The 20323-nt window shown below is 45.6% G+C and overlaps 1 protein-coding gene and 1 long non-coding RNA gene across 5 annotated transcripts; one reads left to right on the plus strand and one right to left on the minus strand.

Moving 5' to 3' along the window:
• Positions 1-296: 296 nt before the first annotated feature.
• On the minus strand, positions 297-11080 carry Mrps10 (mitochondrial ribosomal protein S10). Of its 4 annotated transcripts, none has more exons than XM_048445364.3 (8): positions 10958-11080; positions 7616-7680; positions 7466-7535; positions 7156-7263; positions 4024-4160; positions 3038-3146; positions 979-1068; positions 297-621 (listed from the first exon to the last, which is right to left on the minus strand). In XM_048445364.3, the coding sequence occupies exons 1-8, from the start codon at positions 11060-11062 to the stop codon at positions 538-540; spliced, it is 768 nt and encodes a 255-aa protein (XP_048301321.1). In that variant the 5' UTR covers positions 11063-11080; the 3' UTR covers positions 297-537. The 4 variants fall into 4 exon arrangements, with proteins under 4 accessions (XP_048301321.1, XP_048301320.1, XP_048301323.2 ...); XM_048445363.3 differs by having other exon boundaries at positions 7466-7538; positions 10958-11079; XM_048445366.3 differs by lacking the exon at positions 7156-7263 and having other exon boundaries at positions 10958-11077.
• Positions 10605-14266, plus strand: LOC125407657 (uncharacterized). The gene is made up of 2 exons (XR_007234266.2): positions 10605-10854; positions 14052-14266. It is a non-coding gene; the product is annotated as an uncharacterized LOC125407657 (long non-coding RNA).
• Positions 14267-20323: the final 6057 nt, after the last annotated feature.

Raw genomic sequence — 20323 nt, forward strand, 5'->3', positions numbered from 1 at the left:
CTGATTGACAGCCACCCCCAGGCAGCACACGCGGGACTGCACAGAGGAAAACCGCTAACCCCTCAGCTGTCAATTAACCACGGGTTGTTTTGGAAACTTCAAAATAAAACTGAAAATGTATCACTCATTTTCTGTTGAATGAACAAGTAAACATTTAAAATTAGGACAAACTTGCCAGGCATGGTGGCACATGCCTCTAATCCCAGCATTTAGGAGGCAGAGGCAGGAAGATCTCTGTTGAGTTTGAGAAATAAAGACAAAATAAAATCAGCACAATTAGTCAGTGCAGCCACGCAAGTGTTTAAATCTGGATTTTTTATTTTAGGTCATAGAGAGGTCGTTAACGCTTGTTCCCACCAGAGCACAAGCAGCGGCAGTAAAAAAGGACAGCCACAGCGGTTCTTCTGAGTCCAGGCAGCAGCTAAGGACTCAGCAGCAAGGTCAGGCGGGTGTGGCTAGCCCTCAGCTGGAGCAGTCTCCCCGTAAGCCACAGCAGGCCTGCTCAGTCCGGATCCAGGCACAGCGGCATCTCCGAGGCTAGGATGTTCTTTCTTCTTTCTCCTCGGTGAGTGTTTCCCACATTGGCTCCTTGATGTGTTCTGGCAACTGCTGTATCTGTGTCTAAAACCAGAAACAAACCAAACTGGATGCAGTGTGGAATTTGAAATGAACCCGATCTCCTGACCTGTCATGTTTCCTGCTTCTTGTTGATCTCCTTGTCTTCAGGAGAGAAGGGAGCATAAGGCGTGTGCAGGAGCTGTCTGATCCTAAGTGACCTCCGAGGGGGGCTGTCCTGTGGTCCCAAGTCTAAGCAACTATTAGGGAGACTTCCAAGGTGACTCAATGATGACTTGGGTAGTGGTGGGGTGGGCCTAACGCTGTGCCCAGTGTGCCACAGGCCCTCACCCCCACAGCTAGGAAAAGGCTATATGAAAAACAACCCAGCCTGCCCTCTTGAGTCAGGAATTCAAGTCATACCTTTGTTACCTCCATGGCAACCCCTTCGGGTAAGTTTCGCTGGATATATTCCAAGTAGACGTTGGCTGTGCATCCGGTCAAGTGTTTTAACTAAAACGGAAAAATGAAGATGTCCTGTCATAATGTCAGACCACAGATCTTTGTGGGTCTTGTCCATTGCCACTCCCACCATGTTCCCTTCAGTGATGAAGTCTGTTCTAAGAAATCTTACACGAATGTCATTTTTAGACTATCTAGGAAGGCTGGAGGGCTGGCTCAGTGGTTACGAGCCCTGGATACTCTTGCAGAGGACTCATATCCAGCTCCCAGCAGCCACACAACCTTCACAACCATCTGTAACTCCAGCTCCAGGGGCTCCAATTCCACCTCTGCTCGCTGTAGGCACACATGTGACACAGACACAGGCAGACACTCACACACAAAGCATTAATAAAGCTAAAGCTTTCTGAAAACCATGTAGGGCCCAACAAAATGGCTTAGTGGTAACAGCACTGCCCTCTATGCCTGATAATCTGAGTATATCCCTGGCACTCCTGTGGTCAAAGGAGAGAACTGGCCACCATAAGCTGTCCTCTGACCGCCACACATGAGTAGTAGAAGCATGTGCCCTATCCCCATAAATAAATGTTTTTGCTGGTTTTTATTTTTCAAGACAGGGTTTCTCTGTGTAGACTTGGCTGTCCTGGGACTCATAGACCAGGCTGGCCTTGAACTCAGAGATGCACCTGCCTTGCCTCACCAGGCTGCAATTAAAGGTGTGTACCACCACCCTGACCAAAAACATAAATGTTAAAAAAAAAAAAGTATAGATCCCCTGACTGCACTTGATGAAGGCGTCAGGTTCAGCCCCGTGTCCTGTGTCTGCACAGCTTCCCCACACACGTTTGTCTGAGGGACTCCAAGCGAGCTACAAAAGCCTCACTGCACGTCCCACCCATCTTATCAAACAGGCCCCATTATTATCCCCATTTTATAAAGGACGAGTCAGGCGCCAAGACCTGAACTGCAGTGCTGTCAGTCTGACTCCAGAGCACACACTCGGATCGTGACATCGCTGACCAGTGGATGCACGAACAAAGAACAGCCAATATTTGAAAAGCCCCTGTTGAGGATCACAGCCAGAGAGGTCCAGTCAGCCTGTGGGAAGAGCTACTGTCTGCTCTCCTTTAAAATGTGGTATGCGGCTGGGCGGTGGTGGCGCATACCTTTAATCCCAGCACTCGGGAGGCAGAGGCAGGTGGATCTCGATGAGTTCCTGGCCAGCCTGGTCTACAAGAGCTAGTTCCAGGACAGGCTCCAAAGCTACAGAGAAACCCTGTCTTAAAAAAAACCAACCAGCCAAACAAACAAAATAAAATGTGGTATGCATGTGGGTATTTTGTCTGCATGTATGTCTGTGTACCATGAACACGTGCTGGTGTTCTCGGAAGCCAGAGAGGACACTGGAGTTACAGATGATGGTTGAGAGCCACAGTGTGGATGCTGGGAATTGGACTTAGGTCTTCTAACCATTGAGCCATCTCTCCAGTTCGTTTTGCTTTTTGAGACAGGGTCACTATATGCAGCAGTGCAGCCTCCAAGCTTGATTTGGCCCTTCCATCCCTGTCTTACAGTGCTGGGAATGCAAGTGTACTCTACCACAGCTGGACAGAATTGTATAACATCTACTTCTATTATGCTTTTTGCTGTTTGAAATGGTCTCCTGTAGTCCAGACTACTATTGAATGTACTGCACACCCAAGGATGATCCTGAATTCCTGATCCTCCTGCCTCCACCTCCTAACTGCTGGGATTACAGGTGTGAGCCTCTGGGCTTGTTTGGGTGAACTGTATAAGACAGTAACTTTTGAAATGTGAGCAAAATTATTTCAGTGCTGTTTTGTTGTCTTTACATGCTGAGCCGTCGCCAGTCCTGCTCTTCTTTTCAAGTCCACACCACTCTGAAGAATGGCCTGAAGTCTGCTTCTCTCTTAGGACAGCTTTCATGGCTGAAAGGAAGCTGAGTGAAGCCATGCTACACGCTAACAAAAAGTTTCGGGTGTGGCTGAAGGAAACCCACCTCTAAGTGTCTGTAGAGCGTCCTCATCTCGTACTGGACCCTGTGCTTCTTGAAGATGTGCACTGACTTGAGAAGAGTGAGGCGCTCTATCTTCCTTGGTGGCTCATGTCTGAAATGAAGCTCAGTGAGTCACTGGTATCAAAGCACATTCTCCAGTCTGCAGCTCAGACTCGCTCGGTTATGGGCACTAACTGCCACTCACTGACTTCATCTGTCAGGCCTCATCTGTAACAGCTGTTTTCACACATCTCAGGCCAAAACAAACACCGCAGATAACAGCAGGAACCTTCCCCACCCCAATCAAGCAGCGCCACGCAAGAATGAGCACATACGCACTCATGCCATCTGGTGGCTCCTGAGTCCCTCCCTCATGTACCAAGTATGCCAGTTTTGAAGAGTGGCAACAGGTGCTGGACACAACTGTCATGTCTGCTGTGTTAGGATCATTAATGACACGGACAATCACACAACAGTCTGCTCTGGGAACAATTTAGTCTTCTGTTTTTGCTGCAAGGATAGGCTGGCAAAGCCTCAGACGAGCCCTGTTCAACACCAGATGCCAAGAGGTACCAAGAGGCAGTTACCCTGCAGGGACTTCAAGGCCTTGACACTCATCTTCCTTGCAGCTCCCAGGGAAGTGGTGTTGCTCAGGGTGGTTGCACATAAGGGAGGTGTCAGCCAAAGAGTCTAAGCAGAGCACTGCCTCAGAGCATCCCTCTCCTGAAGATCCCACACAGAAGACTTCTGGGCTTGCTCACATCAGTGCAATTTCTAGAAACGGTTTAATTCTCCTGCTCACTCATTCTAGTACTTAACAATTCCAGCAGACACAAAGTGACAATACTTCTCAGGGTAACACAGGACAGCCTTCAACTTCACCCGCAAACTTATCCTGTTTTACAAGCTCAGACCTACTGGGATCACGGTTAGATCCCTGGCTAATCACACGACAGCAGACAAGTCAGGTCAGGAAAGGTCATACTCACACGTTAATGGAAATGCCAAGTTCCTTAGCAGCGAGCACGGCAAAATACTCGTAACTGTCTAACACAGCCTTGTCATGGGCTTTCACCAAAATGGACACGCGTTTGTACAATGTGTCCGGCTCATCAGAAACGGTTATCTAAAATAAAAAGTTCTAGTTTTGGTCCTTGTGATATTCATTAACAGCAAATTTAACGTAATATTGGTTGAACGACTTCAGAGGTTACTAATAAATGAGAAAAATGACAAGTAATGTTTTAAAACTACTAGTTTAGCTACTTCCAATGTCACACAGATCTGCAAAATGCCCTTCCAAATCTGTCAAATCCACTGAAGAGCAAACAGCCTTCAAGATTACTACAAAACCACCATGAATGTTCCAAATTCGTTGTTAACAAGCCCCAGATTTCTTGTGAGAAAGGATTCAGGGTCTGCTATCGGGACTGGAGAGCTGTCCACTGGCAGCGGGACAATGAGAGAACGCTAAGATTTCCCAGCTCTTCAGTGTCCTCGTGTTTAAGGTACGGCATTGACATCTGTACTAAAACTCATGGCATTTCGGCAAGGAAGAGCTACGAAGACACAAATTAAAGTGCTTATAAATCGTTAAACACTGTTCCACAACTGCTAACTCTGTGGTTGCTATACAGCTAGTTCCAGTCATCCTTTTTCATTAGGGTTATTCATGTGCAGCTGGCCTGCTTTCACACAGAAATTACTCATGACTAATTAAAATGTTATGACACTGGCTGGACCTTCCCACTAATACCTAAAGACCTTAGAAATAATGGGCTTGACATTTCTGACTTCTTCCAAGAGGTGAATTATCTTCATTTCCTTCAGTCACTAAACTGGTAAATGGTGTTACTAATCCAGTGAGTCAGGGTTAAATTACTTCACCCCGAAAAGAGAGCTACTTAAAACAGGAAGGCAGACATCTATTCTCAATTATTCCAAATAAGATGGTTAGTAAAACAGAATTAACTGATCTTAATTAAAACTGGGGATGTAGAGGGGGTCTACAGTCCTAAAAGGTGTTGTTTGATTCCTGTAGGGCTTATGTATTATGTATTGTTAGGTTTTATGTATTTATTTAAATTTTTGTGGCAGTGGGGAGTTCTAGGCAAGAACTCTCTTAATGAGCTTGCCTCAAGCTCCTCTACTGGCTTTTAAAGCTATTGTGAATTTGAAACAAATCTCGAAAGACTTCTGGAGATGTTTTGTGAGATCACTGTCAATACAGCTTGGAAGAGTTAAGACATCTAACATTACAAGGTCTGATTTCTCAGAGGTCCTCAAGCGGTCAGGACAAGTAGTAAAGAGACAGTGTGTCTGTGTGTGGTCTGTGCGCACACTCCAGCACCACGGCATGCATATGGAGGCTGTCTAAGGATAACACTTCTGCTCCTACTATGTTGGTTCTGGGAAATGAACTTGGGTCAGGCTGATGGCAAGTGCCCCTAACCATTGGGCCACCTTCCCGGTCTTTAATGTAATAGAAGAAAATGTTCTAAGTGCATTGACTTGTCTGTGTGCATGCCATGGCACATACATGGAGGTCAAAGGACAACTGTGGGCCCTGGGACTGCACTCAGGATGTCAGGCTTAGTGGTAATTACCTTACTCACCGAGTCATCTCATGGCTGGACCATGTATTTTGAAACAGGGCCTCTCACTGACCCTGGAGCTCCGACTGGACTAGACTAGCAGGCCAGCAGGCCCCAGGGGACTCCTTGTCTAGTTCCCCTCAGCACTGGGGTCCCAGTATGTGCTGCGCCCCCAGCTTTCCAAGTGTATGGCGGGGACCTGAACTTGGTTCTCAGGCCAGCATGGTGAACAGTGCCCCAGTACTCTGCCCCCTCGTACATACAGGCATGGCCTGGAGCATCTGAGCTGGAGACCAGCGTTTAGAACGTTTTCCTTCTTTCAAAGACTTATTTACCTTTTTATGTATATTGGGGTTTTGTTTGCATGGAAGTCTATGTGAGGATGCCAGATCCCCTGGAACTGGAGTTGCAGTCAGTTGTGAGCTGCCATACTGTGGAATAATCCTTTTGTACACTGTAAAGATTTATCACTCAAATTGGTTTACTAAAAATCTGATTGGATGATAGCCAGGCAGGAAGAATAGATGGGACGACCAAAGGAAGGATGTTGAAAAGAAGGGCAGAGTCAGAGGAGTCACCAGCTAGATGGAAAATGAGTCAGACAAACAAAATGGGATAGAGGTAAAAGCCATGAAACTCAGGGTAGCATATAGATCAATAGAAATGGGTTAAGTTGTAAGAGCTAATTAGTAATAAGCCTGAGCAATCAGCCAAACATTTGTAACTAATATTGAGTCTCCATGTTGGTTATTTGGAAATTGGCAGGTGGGACAGAAACTTCTGTCCACACTGCCACGTGGGTGCTGGGAATTGAACCTGGGCCTCTGGAAGAGCAGTCGGTGCTCTTCACTGCTGAGTCATCTCTCCAGTCCCAATATTTCTACTATTTATGAAGTGAATAAAGAAAAAGGAACAATCGCATACTATGGATGGCATGACTCTATGTGTCCAAGTAAAATACATATATGGACTCACACCAAACTAAAAAGAGATTGTTTTTTGAAGGTAGAAATAGAGGGATTGGAATTGTTAGAACTTTAGAAAACAGTCCTGATGGGCTGTGGTGGTGCACACCTTTAATTCCAGCACTCAGGGGGCAGAGGCAGGCCAGCCTGGTCTATACAGTGAGTTCCAGGACAGCCAGGGCTACACAGAAAAACCCTGCCTTGAAAAAAATAACAAAGACAAAAAGAAAAAAAAAATCCCAGGTAAAGAGTTAGGAGTAGCACCACACCAGTAACCTTGACACTTAATAGCAGGCAGGAGGATTAGGAGTTCAAGGTTAGCCTGGGCTAGACAGCGTCTAGTCTTAAACTCTATAAGGTCACATAGCTGTGTCAATGTCAACAGAGCACTGTGCACACCCAGGCTCAATATTCAAAGAAAAGACCCGAACGCTGCAGAAAGATTATTTTTCTGTAACATCAAGGATTCAGCATCACTAATTATCCTGAACTATGCTGAGCTAAGAGCAAGAGACTGCTCATTACCAGTTATCTGGGATAAATACATTCCTTTAGGACTTACTTTGATAGCATGAAAAATAGCACAGGCGCTCCCAAGGACATCAGACAGCCTGCAGTGTGCATTTGCCAGTATTCTAGGATAAAGAAGTGCAGGTGTTTGGGAAATAGGCCGGAATGAAATAATCAGGAGAAAAAAAAAAAATGAAACTGTTAATGTAATTCCTTTTGCTGCTGCTGTTTTGTGAGATGGGTTACATGTAGGCCAGCTAGACCTTGACCATGCTATGTGACTGAGGATAGCTTACCTCTACCTCCTAAGTGCCAGGGCCAGAGGTCTATGCTGCCATGCCCTGCCTAATGGGGGTACCTACCATAGGTTTGGTCAAATCCTTTGGAACATCCATGTGCAGGTTTGACCATGGTGCCCACTTCTTACTGGTGCTGCTGTGTGGGGAAGAGAGGCTCAATTAGCATGGAGCCCATCTTGTAGGACAATTAAGCACACTTGGTGGCATACTTACAGCAGGAGGCCACCAGTTTGGGCTGTGCTGCTCTTGGGACCACTCACAGACAAAGTTCCCAGTTCCTAAGAAGAACGGAGGGCAGGTGTTAGAAACAAAGTCAGTTCCCAGAGAACTGGTGCTTTCCACTCAGACTCAGAAGGAAGGGTCTCGATGTTTCAGAGGAAGAGACTGGGCATGAAAACGACCAAATTAGATTTCTTCAGAAGCAAAGCTCTTACTGCTCTTAGGACCCTGGTTCAGTTCCAGGGCATCTGGTGCCCTCTGGCCTCCATGGGCAACCACAGCATGTGCACAGAAAACTCAGATAGGAAAACATACAGACAAATGAATTAAAAAAAAAAACACAACTCAGCTAGGCACGGCGGTGTGTGTCTTTGACTGGAGGTGGAGCAGGAAGATCTACGAGTTCAAGGACAGCCCGATCTACAGAGCGACTGTCTCAGAACAAAAATCTCTTTAAAATAACATGTCTGTATAATTTAATCTGTTAACAGCTAGAATAATCTTTGCATGGCTAAAGCACACACCACGCCTATACCCATCGCTACAACAGGCCAATGGGCCCTTACTCAGCACTGCCCAAACCCTTTCAGTGAGCGCCCTCTGGTGGGCTGTTTAGCACTGTTTCTCATCCACTCCATAATCCTTCAAACTCTTAAGACTGAACAGTGCAACCCCAGAGAGCAGCAAACAAAACCATCAAAACTACAGCAAAGAGGAAGATGACAGGGAGGTCGAGCAAATCTTAGTTAACCAACCAATGGGTGCGTTTAAAACAGCCTGCACTTGGCACGGTGGTGAGTGGACGAACACCTTTAATCACAGCACTTGGGAGCAAAAGCAGAAATATATGTGAGTTTGGGCTAGCCTGGTCTACACAGCAAGTTCTAGGATAGCCAGGACTACAGAGAGAGACCCTACCTCAAAACAAACAACCAGAACCCAAACCAGCCCGTGCTTTCGTGTCCTTGTCCTTGACTTGTATTGTGAGACCACAGCTTCCCATCTTCCCTGCCCGAGAAGCCGGGAAGAGAACCAGGCACAGGCAGGAGCGTGCCATTCCTCACTACGCTCATACAGTAAGCTCTCCTGCATCGGAGATTCCTCTGAATTACTTGTTTGCTTCTGAGACAGGGTTGCACGCAGCACAACTTGGCCTCTAACTGGGTAGATTTCAATGGCCTTGGGCTCCCAATATATCTGCTTTCACCTCCAAGTGCTGGTGATGAGCCATTGCACCTAGCTGTAATCTTTGAGGGCTTGGGTGTGTGCAGGTCTGGCTGGAAAGAGCTTTCTCATCAGTGCAAAGAGTTCAGTCTTCAGCATCTTATTTTTCTGTAAAGGATGTTTACATCTGTCTGGGTGTGTCTACATGCATGTACATGTGTGTGCAGGTGCAGTGTGTGGAGGCTGGAGGAAGTTGCTGGGCATCAGCCTCTATCGTCTCCACCTATTTCTCTCTCCCATAACCAAACTTGAGTTTTCTTGGCTCGTCTGGAGGCCAGAAAGCTTCAGAGGCCCTCCTGGGAACCGTGGTAGCTAGGTGAGCATGGAAGCCCTGCGCCTTCGGCGGCTGCCAGGCTGAAGCCTCCTCGGGCTGAAGCCCAGCTCTCACAGCTGCGCAGCGAGACTCTTAGCCACTGGCCCACCTCTCCAGTCCCACAGAACTTTCCCAAGACTGGTGGTTATGAAAGGGTGCCTGGGACCTCGCATGAATTCTTTGCTGGCAGGAGGCCTGAAACCCAAACTGTCCTCTAACACTAACCCCCGACTTGGGGGCTTTTCTACTTTCATCTCTCACGGCTGCACGAGTTGTGCTCTATATTAAAGACTGAGGATAAAGCTGCTTCTTCTATGAGGTCAGATACTAAAATATTATTCTTTCTTAAATCTGCTTTGGGAAACCGTCTTTCTGGAGTGTTAACTATTTACCCTGTGGCGACTCCAAGGCTGGAGAGATGGCTCCGCAGTTCGTGTGGAGGACCTGAGTGTCTCTGAAGGCTAAGAATGCAGTTCAGTGGCAGAATCTTTGTGTGGCATGGACAAGGCTCTGGGTTCAATTTCTAGCACCGATTTTTTTTTCTTTTTTTTTTTTGAGACACAGCTCATGAAGCCCAGTCTATTTAACTCTGCATGCAGCTGAGATGATTGTGAACTTCTGATCAACCTCAACCACTCACGTGCTGGTGGTGCAGGCGTGGGCCACCATTTCCAGTTTCTGTGCTGCTGAGGCACCAAGGGCCGCCTTTAGGCATTTTAGTCAAGCTCTCCAGCAGCTGAGCCACATTCTCAGTCCCTCCCTTTTTCATTTCTTTTTTTATTTTTGGGAGAGGGTGTTTGAACCAGTTCCTGGCTGTCCTGGAACTTGACCTGTAGAATAGGCTGGCCTTGAACTCAGAGAGTTCTGCCCGCCTCTGCCTTCCAAGTGCTGGGATGTTTATTTTTGGAGACAAAGTCCCATTATGCAGGCCAGGCTGGTGGCCATCTTCCTCTTGTTTTCCAAGTGCGGGTATTACAGTGTGAGCCATCACGTCCAGTTCTCAGCTTAATTTTTTTTTTTTTAAGATTTATTTACTCATCATATATAGTGTTCTACCTGAAGGTCAGAAGAGGGTACCAGATCTCATTACAGATGGTTGTGAGCCATCATGTGGTTGCTGGGAATTGAACTCAGAACCTCTGGAAGAGCAGCCAGTGCTCTTAACCACTGAGCCATCTCTTCAGCCCATCTCAAGCTTATAATTTTTGAAACTACTGAACGGTCACTGGTGAGACTCACAAAGGCTGCGAGGCCAAAGTTCCCGAGAAACCCTAGCTAGTTTTTTGTTGTTGTTGTTGTTTGTTTGTTTTGTTTTAATTATTTTGTGACAGGATCTCAGTTTGTAGCCTGCCTGTACCGCCCCCGCGCTGTGACCGAAGACAGGCGAGCGCCTGGCAGGATTTCCTTCTTCACAGAGCCTCTTGAGGGCGCTCCGACCACAGCCCGCCCTCGGGGCCCCTCGCGTCCATCCCCAGCGCCTCGCGGAGGACACGGCTCGATGCCGGGGTTGCTGAGCCTCGGCCCCCGCTCAGCTCCCTCCATCCCAGGCTGGTTCTGTCTCCTCGGGGCTCAGGGTATTTCCATTTCCCTTCCTGACGCGGAAGGAGGTTTCGGAATATCCTTTTCTCATCGTTCCCGCTCTACCAATCTCCTTGCTGTCTTAGCAATGTGTGCATCCCGAGAACAACCACCCAAGGTAACAGCTCCAGAGGAGGACTCAGAGCCGGCCGGGCAGCGGGTGGCGGCGAGACCCAGCGACTGCGCCTTGGACCCGCCATTGTCTCCCGCCCACCCTTTACCTGCTGCAGGCGCCTGCACATAGCCACGCACGCCGCGCGCGCCGCCATCTTGGGCCCTGACCTCCCAGGACCGCTTCCGGGGTCACAACGTTGTCCTCGGACCATAGAGTTCAACGAAGAGAGAGAGAGTGTATCCTCGTGTTCCGGCACTGAAACAACCATAGAGACGTAGCTCTTTGACTTTTTTTTTTAAATTTCGACTTTATTACTTATCTACTTATTTATTATTCACGCATTCAATTTAATTTTTTTGGATGGGTGCGTCGCTTTTTGTGGTTTGGTTAAACTGGCTTCAGCCCCTATCTAGTTACCAAGTTCTATCTAAATTTTCCTTATCCTAAAATCCTGTTTGTCTTGGGCCGTTCAGTTTGGTTAGAGACAAACACAACGAAACACCGCTTGGAAAGAAGTTTACTGCTATTACCGAGTCCAAATTCTAACACTTTACCTTAATGCAAAGGCCATTTTGTTCTTAAAGTTTCTTCACACCAACTGGAATGCCTTGCTTGTTAATGGAAATTTCTAAGCTTTGTTTTTTAAAATGCCTTCACCTGCAGTTCAACAGATCAAAAAGTTCTACAGTTAGGAGCGTTGGTTTCTATTCAACTGTATGACTTGATCAAATTTCTTCTTTACTCTGAACCCATTTTTTCATCTGCCAAGTAGAGATGAGAAGATAAATTATACTTGTAGTAGAGAATTAAATAAGATACTGGTATAGTATTTCATACAACACCTGCCACATAATCAACACCATCACTTGTCAGATAAGATCCCTTCTATGCCCTGGGTCTTAAGAGGTTGTTGATGGGATGAATAAAGATAATTTTTAAGAGAAGGACACAAAGCATCTCAATTAAGCTCCATGCAAAAGTAAAGTTGTGTCTCCCACAAGTAGGTATTGCTTGCCTTATGTGGCAGGCCAGAGAACTAGGCAAAGAGAAGAATGACTTGGTCCAGATGGCACAAACCGATGAAAGATCTAAGGGTTTGACCCACTTTCCTGTTCCCCAGGCTGGCCTCTGTGTGGAGGCCTTCCTGTGCCTCTGTATGAAAACAGAATCTTCATTAGCATCTGGCTGGACTTGGCTATGTCTCCCTGGGCAGGCAACACAGAGGCCTCCTCAGAATTCGACCCTCTGGAAATTGTGACTTTCAGGGTGGTCCCTGTCAGCCCGGGGTCTGTTCTGACAGTGCCCCAGCCTTCCTCTCCCTGTGGACCTAACTTCCTGAGGGCTCTTCAGTGGGTCTCTTGTTCTGGGTGCTCTCAGCTAGGTGACTGAGCTGCACCCTTAATGTTGGTTGACACAGCAGCTTGGAAATGACTTTCACCTAGGCTATCTAATCTCATCCCCACGAAAATAATTGTAGCTTAATTTTTAGGTGGGGAAACTGAGGCTCAGAGATGAGTTGATTGGTCAAGGTCAGATGGTGAGCTGACCCATCCCCACCTTCACAGTCCTAGCTCAAGGCCTGCTCTACCCTGTGTGGTGAGCTGGTTCTGACTATGATGGAGGGAGGACTAAAGGTACCCACCCTCCCCTACACCCCCACTTCACAAAGAAAAGGAAGTTGTGTTTATTGACTTGGTGGCATGATCTGCTAATTGGAACCAGAGAGGTGTGTTCTACTCAGCCTTAGGACTGGGTTCCTCCAGTTCTCAGGGGCCCTGGCCTTTCTCTTGCTAGGTTCTCTCAGCTGAGATCCAGCTCAGTCCTCTGCATGTGGCCATTGCAAGCTGTCTTTGGCTCACCAGATTTGTCCGCGTCTATGCTCAGGTGTGGGACTGACCACGTTCCCATTAGTGTCCTTCCCTAAGTCATTCCATGTGTCATAAACTACATTTCAGTGTAGTGCCTCAAGGGCAAGTGTGAATGTTGCATAATTAGCCAGGACAAGGTGGGAGTCACCATGTCTAAGTTAGGGTTTCTATTGCTGTGACAAAACACCATGACCAACGAAAAGTGGGGAAGAAAGGGTTATTTGGCTTTCCCTTCACAGTCCATCATCAAAGGGAGTCAGGCCAGGAACTTAAGCTGGCCAGGATCGTGGAGGTCGGAGCTGATGCGGCAGTACAACCATGGAGGAGTGCTGCTTACTGGCTTGTTCCTCTGGGCTTGTTCAGCCTGCTTTCTTATAGCACCCAGGGCCACCAGCCCAAGGGTAGTCCCACCCTCAATGGGCTGGGTCCTCTCACATCAGTCACTAATTAAGAAAATGCTCTATAGGCTTGCCTGCAGCCCAATATTAGGGAGACATTTTCTTAATTGAGGGTCCCTCTTCTCAGATGACTTTAACTTGTGTTAGTTGTGATAGTTTTGATACAAAACTATCCAGCACACACTATAAAGGAACAAGCCAGGCTGCCAGCAGGAGAGCCGGCATGATCGGGTCAGTCACTTTCATATTCTGTATAAAACACACACTTGTATTGCATGTTGCAAAAGGAAGTTAGCACACAAACGCTATTATTAACACACACACACACACACACACACATACACACACACACACTGATCATGATTTGCTTCTTCTGAGCGGACTCTTTCTCCCAGCCCAGATGTCCCTGAAGAGGTTTGATACTGACAGACACTAAGTAGATTCATAGCCCCCCAACATGTCATTTGTTAATTTGTGTGTGTGTGTGTGTGTGTGTGTGTGTGTGTGTGTGTGTGTGTGTGTAAGTTAGAGGACAGAAAACTTTTGGAAAGTGGTTCTCTCCTTCCACCATGTGGGTCCTGGGGAGTCGAACTCAGGTCTCCAGGCTTGGCAGCAAGACCTGTTGGGTCATCTTGGTGGCCTCTACATTCAGGGTTTCAAGCAGTGTTTGGGACCAAAGATCCATGGAATGAGGGAGGAGCACACGGAATGATAACAAGAGGCAGGGACACCTCAGATTTCAGAAATCCAGAGGGGACAGACTGATCTCTGAATGACAGATTGCCTGTGTCCCCCTGTATGATCTGCTGGTAAGAGAGGAGACTTAAGGTCAGTTTTTAGGCTGTTAGTCCACAGTCTCTTCTGCTCAACAGCTTTCTGAACAAAGTGCAGTTTGAAAGATTCAATTCTTGTCTCTGCTCATTGGTTTCCTTAGGCCCCAAGCAACAGGAGAGTCTGGAAATTCCGGGTATAGACAGGACCCTTGGAGCATGCTGTGTGGGCACCAGCAGCATTCTGAAGCCGGGCAGTTATCACAGCTACCTTCCCTACAGCCGCAACTTTTAAACATCTGACCCAACCGAGAGGAGCAGTTCTAGAGAGTTCCTGCAAGGGCACAAGCAAATCTCATTAAATCATATTTTGACCGTACCAATTGTTCTGTTTTTGAAGAAAGCCCTCTTCATTCTCTTCCTTTATGCATGCATGCATGTATGTGTGTATACAGCATGTTTGTGTGTATGCACCATGTGTGTGTATATGTGTGTCTTGAGTGTCACATCCTGGAGGTTAGAGTATAACTCCCAGAAGTTATACTCTGAAAGTTCTCTCCTCTCACTCTGTGGGATTCAAGGAACCAGCTCAGGTCATTAGGCCCAGCCTCTTTCTGTCTGCTGAGCCATCTTACCATCTCTTTCTGAGATAGAGGCTTGTGTAGCCCAGGTTGACCTAGAACTTGCTATCTAACTAACATTGGTCTTGAACTCCTGACCCTCGTGCTTCCACCTCCCAGGCACTGAGATCACAGGCAAGCATCTCCATACCCATCTTTGCCTCTCTTGTATAAAGGAAGCAATCTACCCCTCTATGGCTTTTGTTGCTGTTGTTTAGAATTATTAATTTTATTCCTGGAACTAGCTCTTGTAGACCAGGCTGGCCTTGAACTCCCAAAGATCTGCCTGCCTCTGCCTCCCGAGTGCTGGAATTAAAGGCATGCACCACCACTGCCCGGCTTCCCAGAACATTCTTTTACAGTTCTTTTATGTAGAAATATCTGTGATCCACAGATCACATCTGCTTCTCTTATGGACGTATTGTTCATTTTTTTAAAATGCCTTCCTAATTATATTTGATTATAAACCCTTTTGGTTTCCTAGAATATATATCTCAGCTGACTGGCTGTGCCTGGGGAAGATGGACCTTATAGAATTCAGAATTCAGCTTTCATTCTTGTAGTGAGGAGCTGCGGGCAGGCCTGCTTTTCGCCTCACCCAGCTCCTGCACGGCTAGCTTAGTCCCAGAAATAACAACACACAAATTGTATTCATTTAAGCACTGCCTGGCCCATTATTTCTAGAGAGTTAGTTACTGACTAACTCTCATATCTTGATATTAACCCATTTCTAATAATCTGTGTAGCACCACGAGGTGGTGGCTTACCAGAAAAGATTCAGCATGTCTGACCTGGTGGCTGGCTCCATGGCTTCTGCCTCACTGCCTTCTTCCCAGCATTCTGTTCTGTTTACTCCGCCTACCTAATTTTCTGTCCTATCAAAGGGCCAAGGCAGTCTCTTTATTGACCAATGAAAATAACACAATAGACAGGTAACCCTCCTCCATCACATTCTAAAAAGAATGGGTGCTCTTTCTTACACAGAGTGTACCTGGGAGAACAGGGACACTTTACCAGGCAGAGTGCTGGCTAGAAATTACTCCGGAGGTGTATGTGCGCCAGTTCCTGGTGTTAATAATGTCTAAACTTCACTCTTCCAGTGGCTAAGTGGACCAGCCCCTCATCTGCTTTTGTTCAGTATTCAGTTCTTCTGAGTGAAGGAATTGGCACGGCCATCTTAGCATTCATGTATTATACAAGTATCTAGTATGAAGTGGCATTTCAATTGCATTTTAATAAATAAAGCCTACCTGAAGATCTGAGAATAAAACAGTCCCACTGGTCAGCCTTACAGACCAGGTTATGGTAACACATACCTTAAATCCAAATAGCCATAATGACACACACCATTAATCCAAGTAGCCACACTAGTTACCATAGAAACTGGGCAGTGCATGCCTTTAATCACGGTGGTGCATGCCTTTAATCCCAGTCCTAGAGACGATTATAAAACGTGAGGAAACATCTCTCAACACAGTCTCATTCTGAGATTCTGAGAGGCAGGATCGCCGTATCAGACTGAGGTCAAGGTAAGAGCCAGTGGCTGGCTGTTTTGCTTTTCAGATCTTCAGTTTGAACCGCAATTTCTGACCCTGAGTTTTTATAAATCATGTTTCATTTGGCACCCAACCTTTTGTGGCATGAATTTATGAAAAAGCCATTTGCCTGAGGCTTTTTAGCCACTAACCCAGGCTAGGGCTGGGGTTAGAATTCCAGCTCTAGGAACAGGAGAAAAACTAACGCTTCCAGCTCCCATCTGCCCCAGCTTAGCTTCCATGTAAAGATGGAAAATACACAGAGAATCTGGATACGGTATGTTATTGTGCTGCCTTTGAATTGTGTGGCTGCTGGGGGAGGAGCAACAGCTGCTAAAAGACATTTGATTATTAATGCTGCTGGATTAATTCAACCTATAAATTTTGAAAATGCCTTGACTTCAAAATTTAAGTCAAAAGATACGTTACTTTAGAGAAGAAGTTTTACTTTTCTTTCCACAGGAAGAGGCTGTGGATTCAATCTTAGTTAAGAAAAAGAAGGTTTGATCAAGGAAGACCCCCTGAAAAATCTCCAGTGGGAACAGATGACCCAATGTTTCAGAGTACGTTTGTTGCAGTTTCCTCTGAGTTCTACATCCAGAACAGCTTTAAGACTGCTGGCTGAGATGATCTAGCCTCACAGAATAATCCGTAATCCATAATTTTCTTTGGGTCCCTATAAGATTATCAGTGCCTCCAATCAACAGGAAGTAGCCTAGAAAACCATGCCCACATTCCCCAAAAATGGATTATGGATGTTTGTTTTTGTTCAATGTGTTGGTTATAAATTGTTATGAATAATGGTCAGGGATAAAGCTAAACAAAGGAGATTAGATTCAAGGTTCTTGTTTTTTTTTTTTTTTTTTTTTGCCGGTGGTGGTAGCACACACCTTTAATCCCAGCACTGGGGAGACAGAAGCAGGCCGATCTCTGTGAGTTCAAGGTCAGCCTGGTCTACAGAGCGAGTTCCAGGATGGGCTCCATGACTACTGAGAAACCCTGTCTCAGAAAACCAAAAGAAAAATACAGAAAGAAAAGGGAAAAAAAAGTAAAAGAAAAAGGGGGATATAAATATGATAAGATTAAAAGGTAGATTATTGAATCTACTTTTTAAAAGCAACTGTTAGTTTTAAATGTTTTACATTGGTTTTACTTTTGTATATTGTATGCAAATTTTGTATATTGATAAAAATTTGAGATTAATTTTGTTAAAACATATTGTACATACATTTCTAATCTTGTTCAAGGTATTGTACCTATACAACTCATCTAACAATGTAATGCAAATTTCTAGCCCTTGAAAATTATTATTATCAACTGTTTAGGATAATTAAAAAAATATAGGTTAGCAGTTGATCACCTAATATAATTGAACTTGAAGTCACAGTAGGTATGCCTTCAAGCTCAAACCAAGATATAGTTTATATAGACAGGTCGTCTTCAAACACTTCAGTGATCTACAGAATACGGCATTTAAGATGTTTTAATAACCTAGGTTCTCCTTTTTATGACAATGATTTATGTCTTTTATGTCTGCTCCTGACAGCACCAATCTACTTCAGAGAAGATAATGGGCACTGAAGAGACTCCACATGGAGTTTACTTTCTTTGTGCAAAAGTAAGCAACTGGGCAAGAAAATGTTCCTACCTTGTCTCCTGCATTATGCTGTCCTAATTAGACAAGCAGGACACAAAATATCCTGCTTCACAGAAAAGTGTGTTGAATATGCTTGGCCTGTAGGCCGAAGAAGGATGCCCCAACATTCATTGCAGAGGAACTTTGGGTGACTGTCCAGACAGCCTGCTGTTTCTGTCATTACTCACATATTCAGAAGTCGCTTGCTTGCACTTCCTGCTTAGTTAATACTATTTCCTTCTTGGGTCTCTGAAGGAGTTGAAGATTAGGTAACTATAGTTATAGTTTACTAGACACAGAAAGCAAGTTATGGTAGAAAATAAATTAGGTACAAGACTTTGAACTCACCAATATAGGATAGGTATGAAATATTTCCTCTGAATTTATCAAATGCAATGGATTATGCTTTGTTGATTTATTTATTACCTGTATATATTATATATAGTCGTTGTACTTATTATATATAGTTTTATTATGTTAGTTGTAGACTTCTTTTTTATTTTAGGCTAAAAGGGGGAAGTGTAGTGGCAGTTCATTTGTATTTTAATAAATAAAGACTGCCTGAAGATCTGAGAATAAAACAGTCCCGCTGGTCAGCCAGTGTTATGGTAACACACACCATAATGTAATCATAATGACACACACATTTAATCCCAGTAGCCACACCAGTTGCCATAGAAATCGGGCAGTGCATGCCTTTAATCCAGTCCTAGAGAGGATTATAAAATGGGAGGAAATAGCTCTCAACACACTGTCTCAGTCTGAGATTCGGAGAGGCAGGATTATCGGCAGATTGAGATTGAGGGTAAGAGCCAGTGGCTGACTGTTTTGCTTTTTGGATCTTCAGTTTGAACCCCAATTTCTGACCCTGAGATTTTATTAACCGTGCTTCAGAGTGACTCATGAGAACTGACCGACTGAATCAGTGCAATAGTGGGACTGGAATCTTGGCCCTTAGAAGCCGACTCAGCTTACAACCCTGGCTGTATGTGTATGGCATCTAGATCAGCTGTTTTGTTTTATATAAGATCATCTAAAGGAATGATAAAAATTAAAGTTAAGAGGGCTGGAGAGATGGTTCAGAGGTTAGGAACACTGGCTACTCTTCCAGAGTTCCTGAGTTCAATTCCCAGCAACCACATGGTGGCTCATAACTATCTAAAATGAGATCTGGTGCCCTCTTCTGGCCTGCAGGTGTACATGCAGGCAGAACACTGCATACATAATAAATAAATCTAAAAAAAATAAAGTTAAGAAAGGGGTCTTAGAGTTGGGCAGTAGTGGTACACGCCTTTTATCCCAGCACTTGGGAGGCAGAGACAGGTGGATCTCTGTGAGTTTGAAGCCAGCCTGGTATACAGAGTGAGTTCCAGGACAGGCTCCAAAGCTACACAGAGAAACCCTGTCTTGAAAAACCAAAAGAAAAATAAAAGGGGCAGCGGGGGTGGGGTTGGGAGTCTTAGAAGATCAAGGTGTTGAATGAGAAAGTATCACTTAGGGCAAACTGTATAAACACAGAATTTCCATTTCTTCTCAAGTTTGCTCCTGAAAACTAAAAAATGCAGATAGAATTTTGGAAATTCATATTAAAATGCAAATAAATCAGGGTGGACACTGCTGTTGTTGAGGACTTAGAGTAAGATTTCCTTTCTTGCTTGCTTTTGTGTGTGTGGTGGGGTAGAGGGTCTCACTGTTTAGCCCTGGCTGAAGTGGAGCTCACTATGTTGACTAGGCTGGCCTCAAACTCTCAGAGATCCACCTGCCTCTGCTTTCCAAGTGCTGAGATTAAATCCTTCTTGGGTGTCACAGTTTGGAGAATGCCATGTCTTCAAGTGGTTCATCTATTACCTGAGGAGCCAAGACTTAAGTTTTCCCCAGGCTGGAGCACTTTATCGAGAATAGTATCGACCAGCAGATCTAAACCCGCTGTCCACAGAGGTCACTGTGAGATAGCGGAGCCAGCACTGACCCTGAGTCCAGAAACCCCGTGTGGCCCAAAGCAGAAATGTGTGAGTCAAGAGAGACTCCAAAGGTCAGTTTATTTCAGGACAGCTGCTGCAACACTAGCTCAGGTTTTCACAAGCAAATAGGATTGTGATTTGTTAGACTTCAACTGTGGGGACGGTCAGGTTTCTGGAACCTCCTCAGTAGTCTCCTGATCATCTTCTACAAATGAATTGTGATCATTTAAAAAAATTAAAAGAAAAACATGACAAGGCTTATGATCCAGGACAGGAGACAGTTTAGGATGCCCTAGACAGTACAATGTTTACTATCCAGGATACGGGACAGTGTGAGATGCCCCAGACAGGACCACACTTACCATCCAGGACATGGGACAGTGTGGGATGCCCCCGGCAGTACCACACTTTCCATCCGGGACAGGAGACAGTGTGGTTGGCCCCAGGCAGTACCACACTTACCATCCAGGACATGGGACAGTGTGGGATGCCCCAGGCAGTACCACACTTTCCATCCGGGACAGGAGACAGTGTGGGATGCCCCAGGCAGTACCACACTTACCATCCGGGACAGGAGACAGTGTGGGATGCCCCAGACAGTACCACACTTTCCATCCAGACAGGGGATGACATAGGACACATCAGATCATCATATTATTTTAATTTAAGGAATGCACCTTAAGG

This window comes from Myodes glareolus, chromosome 18 (assembly GCF_982192425.1).
Source record: "Myodes glareolus chromosome 18, mMyoGla1.1, whole genome shotgun sequence".
NCBI lineage: Eukaryota > Metazoa > Chordata > Mammalia > Rodentia > Cricetidae > Myodes > Myodes glareolus.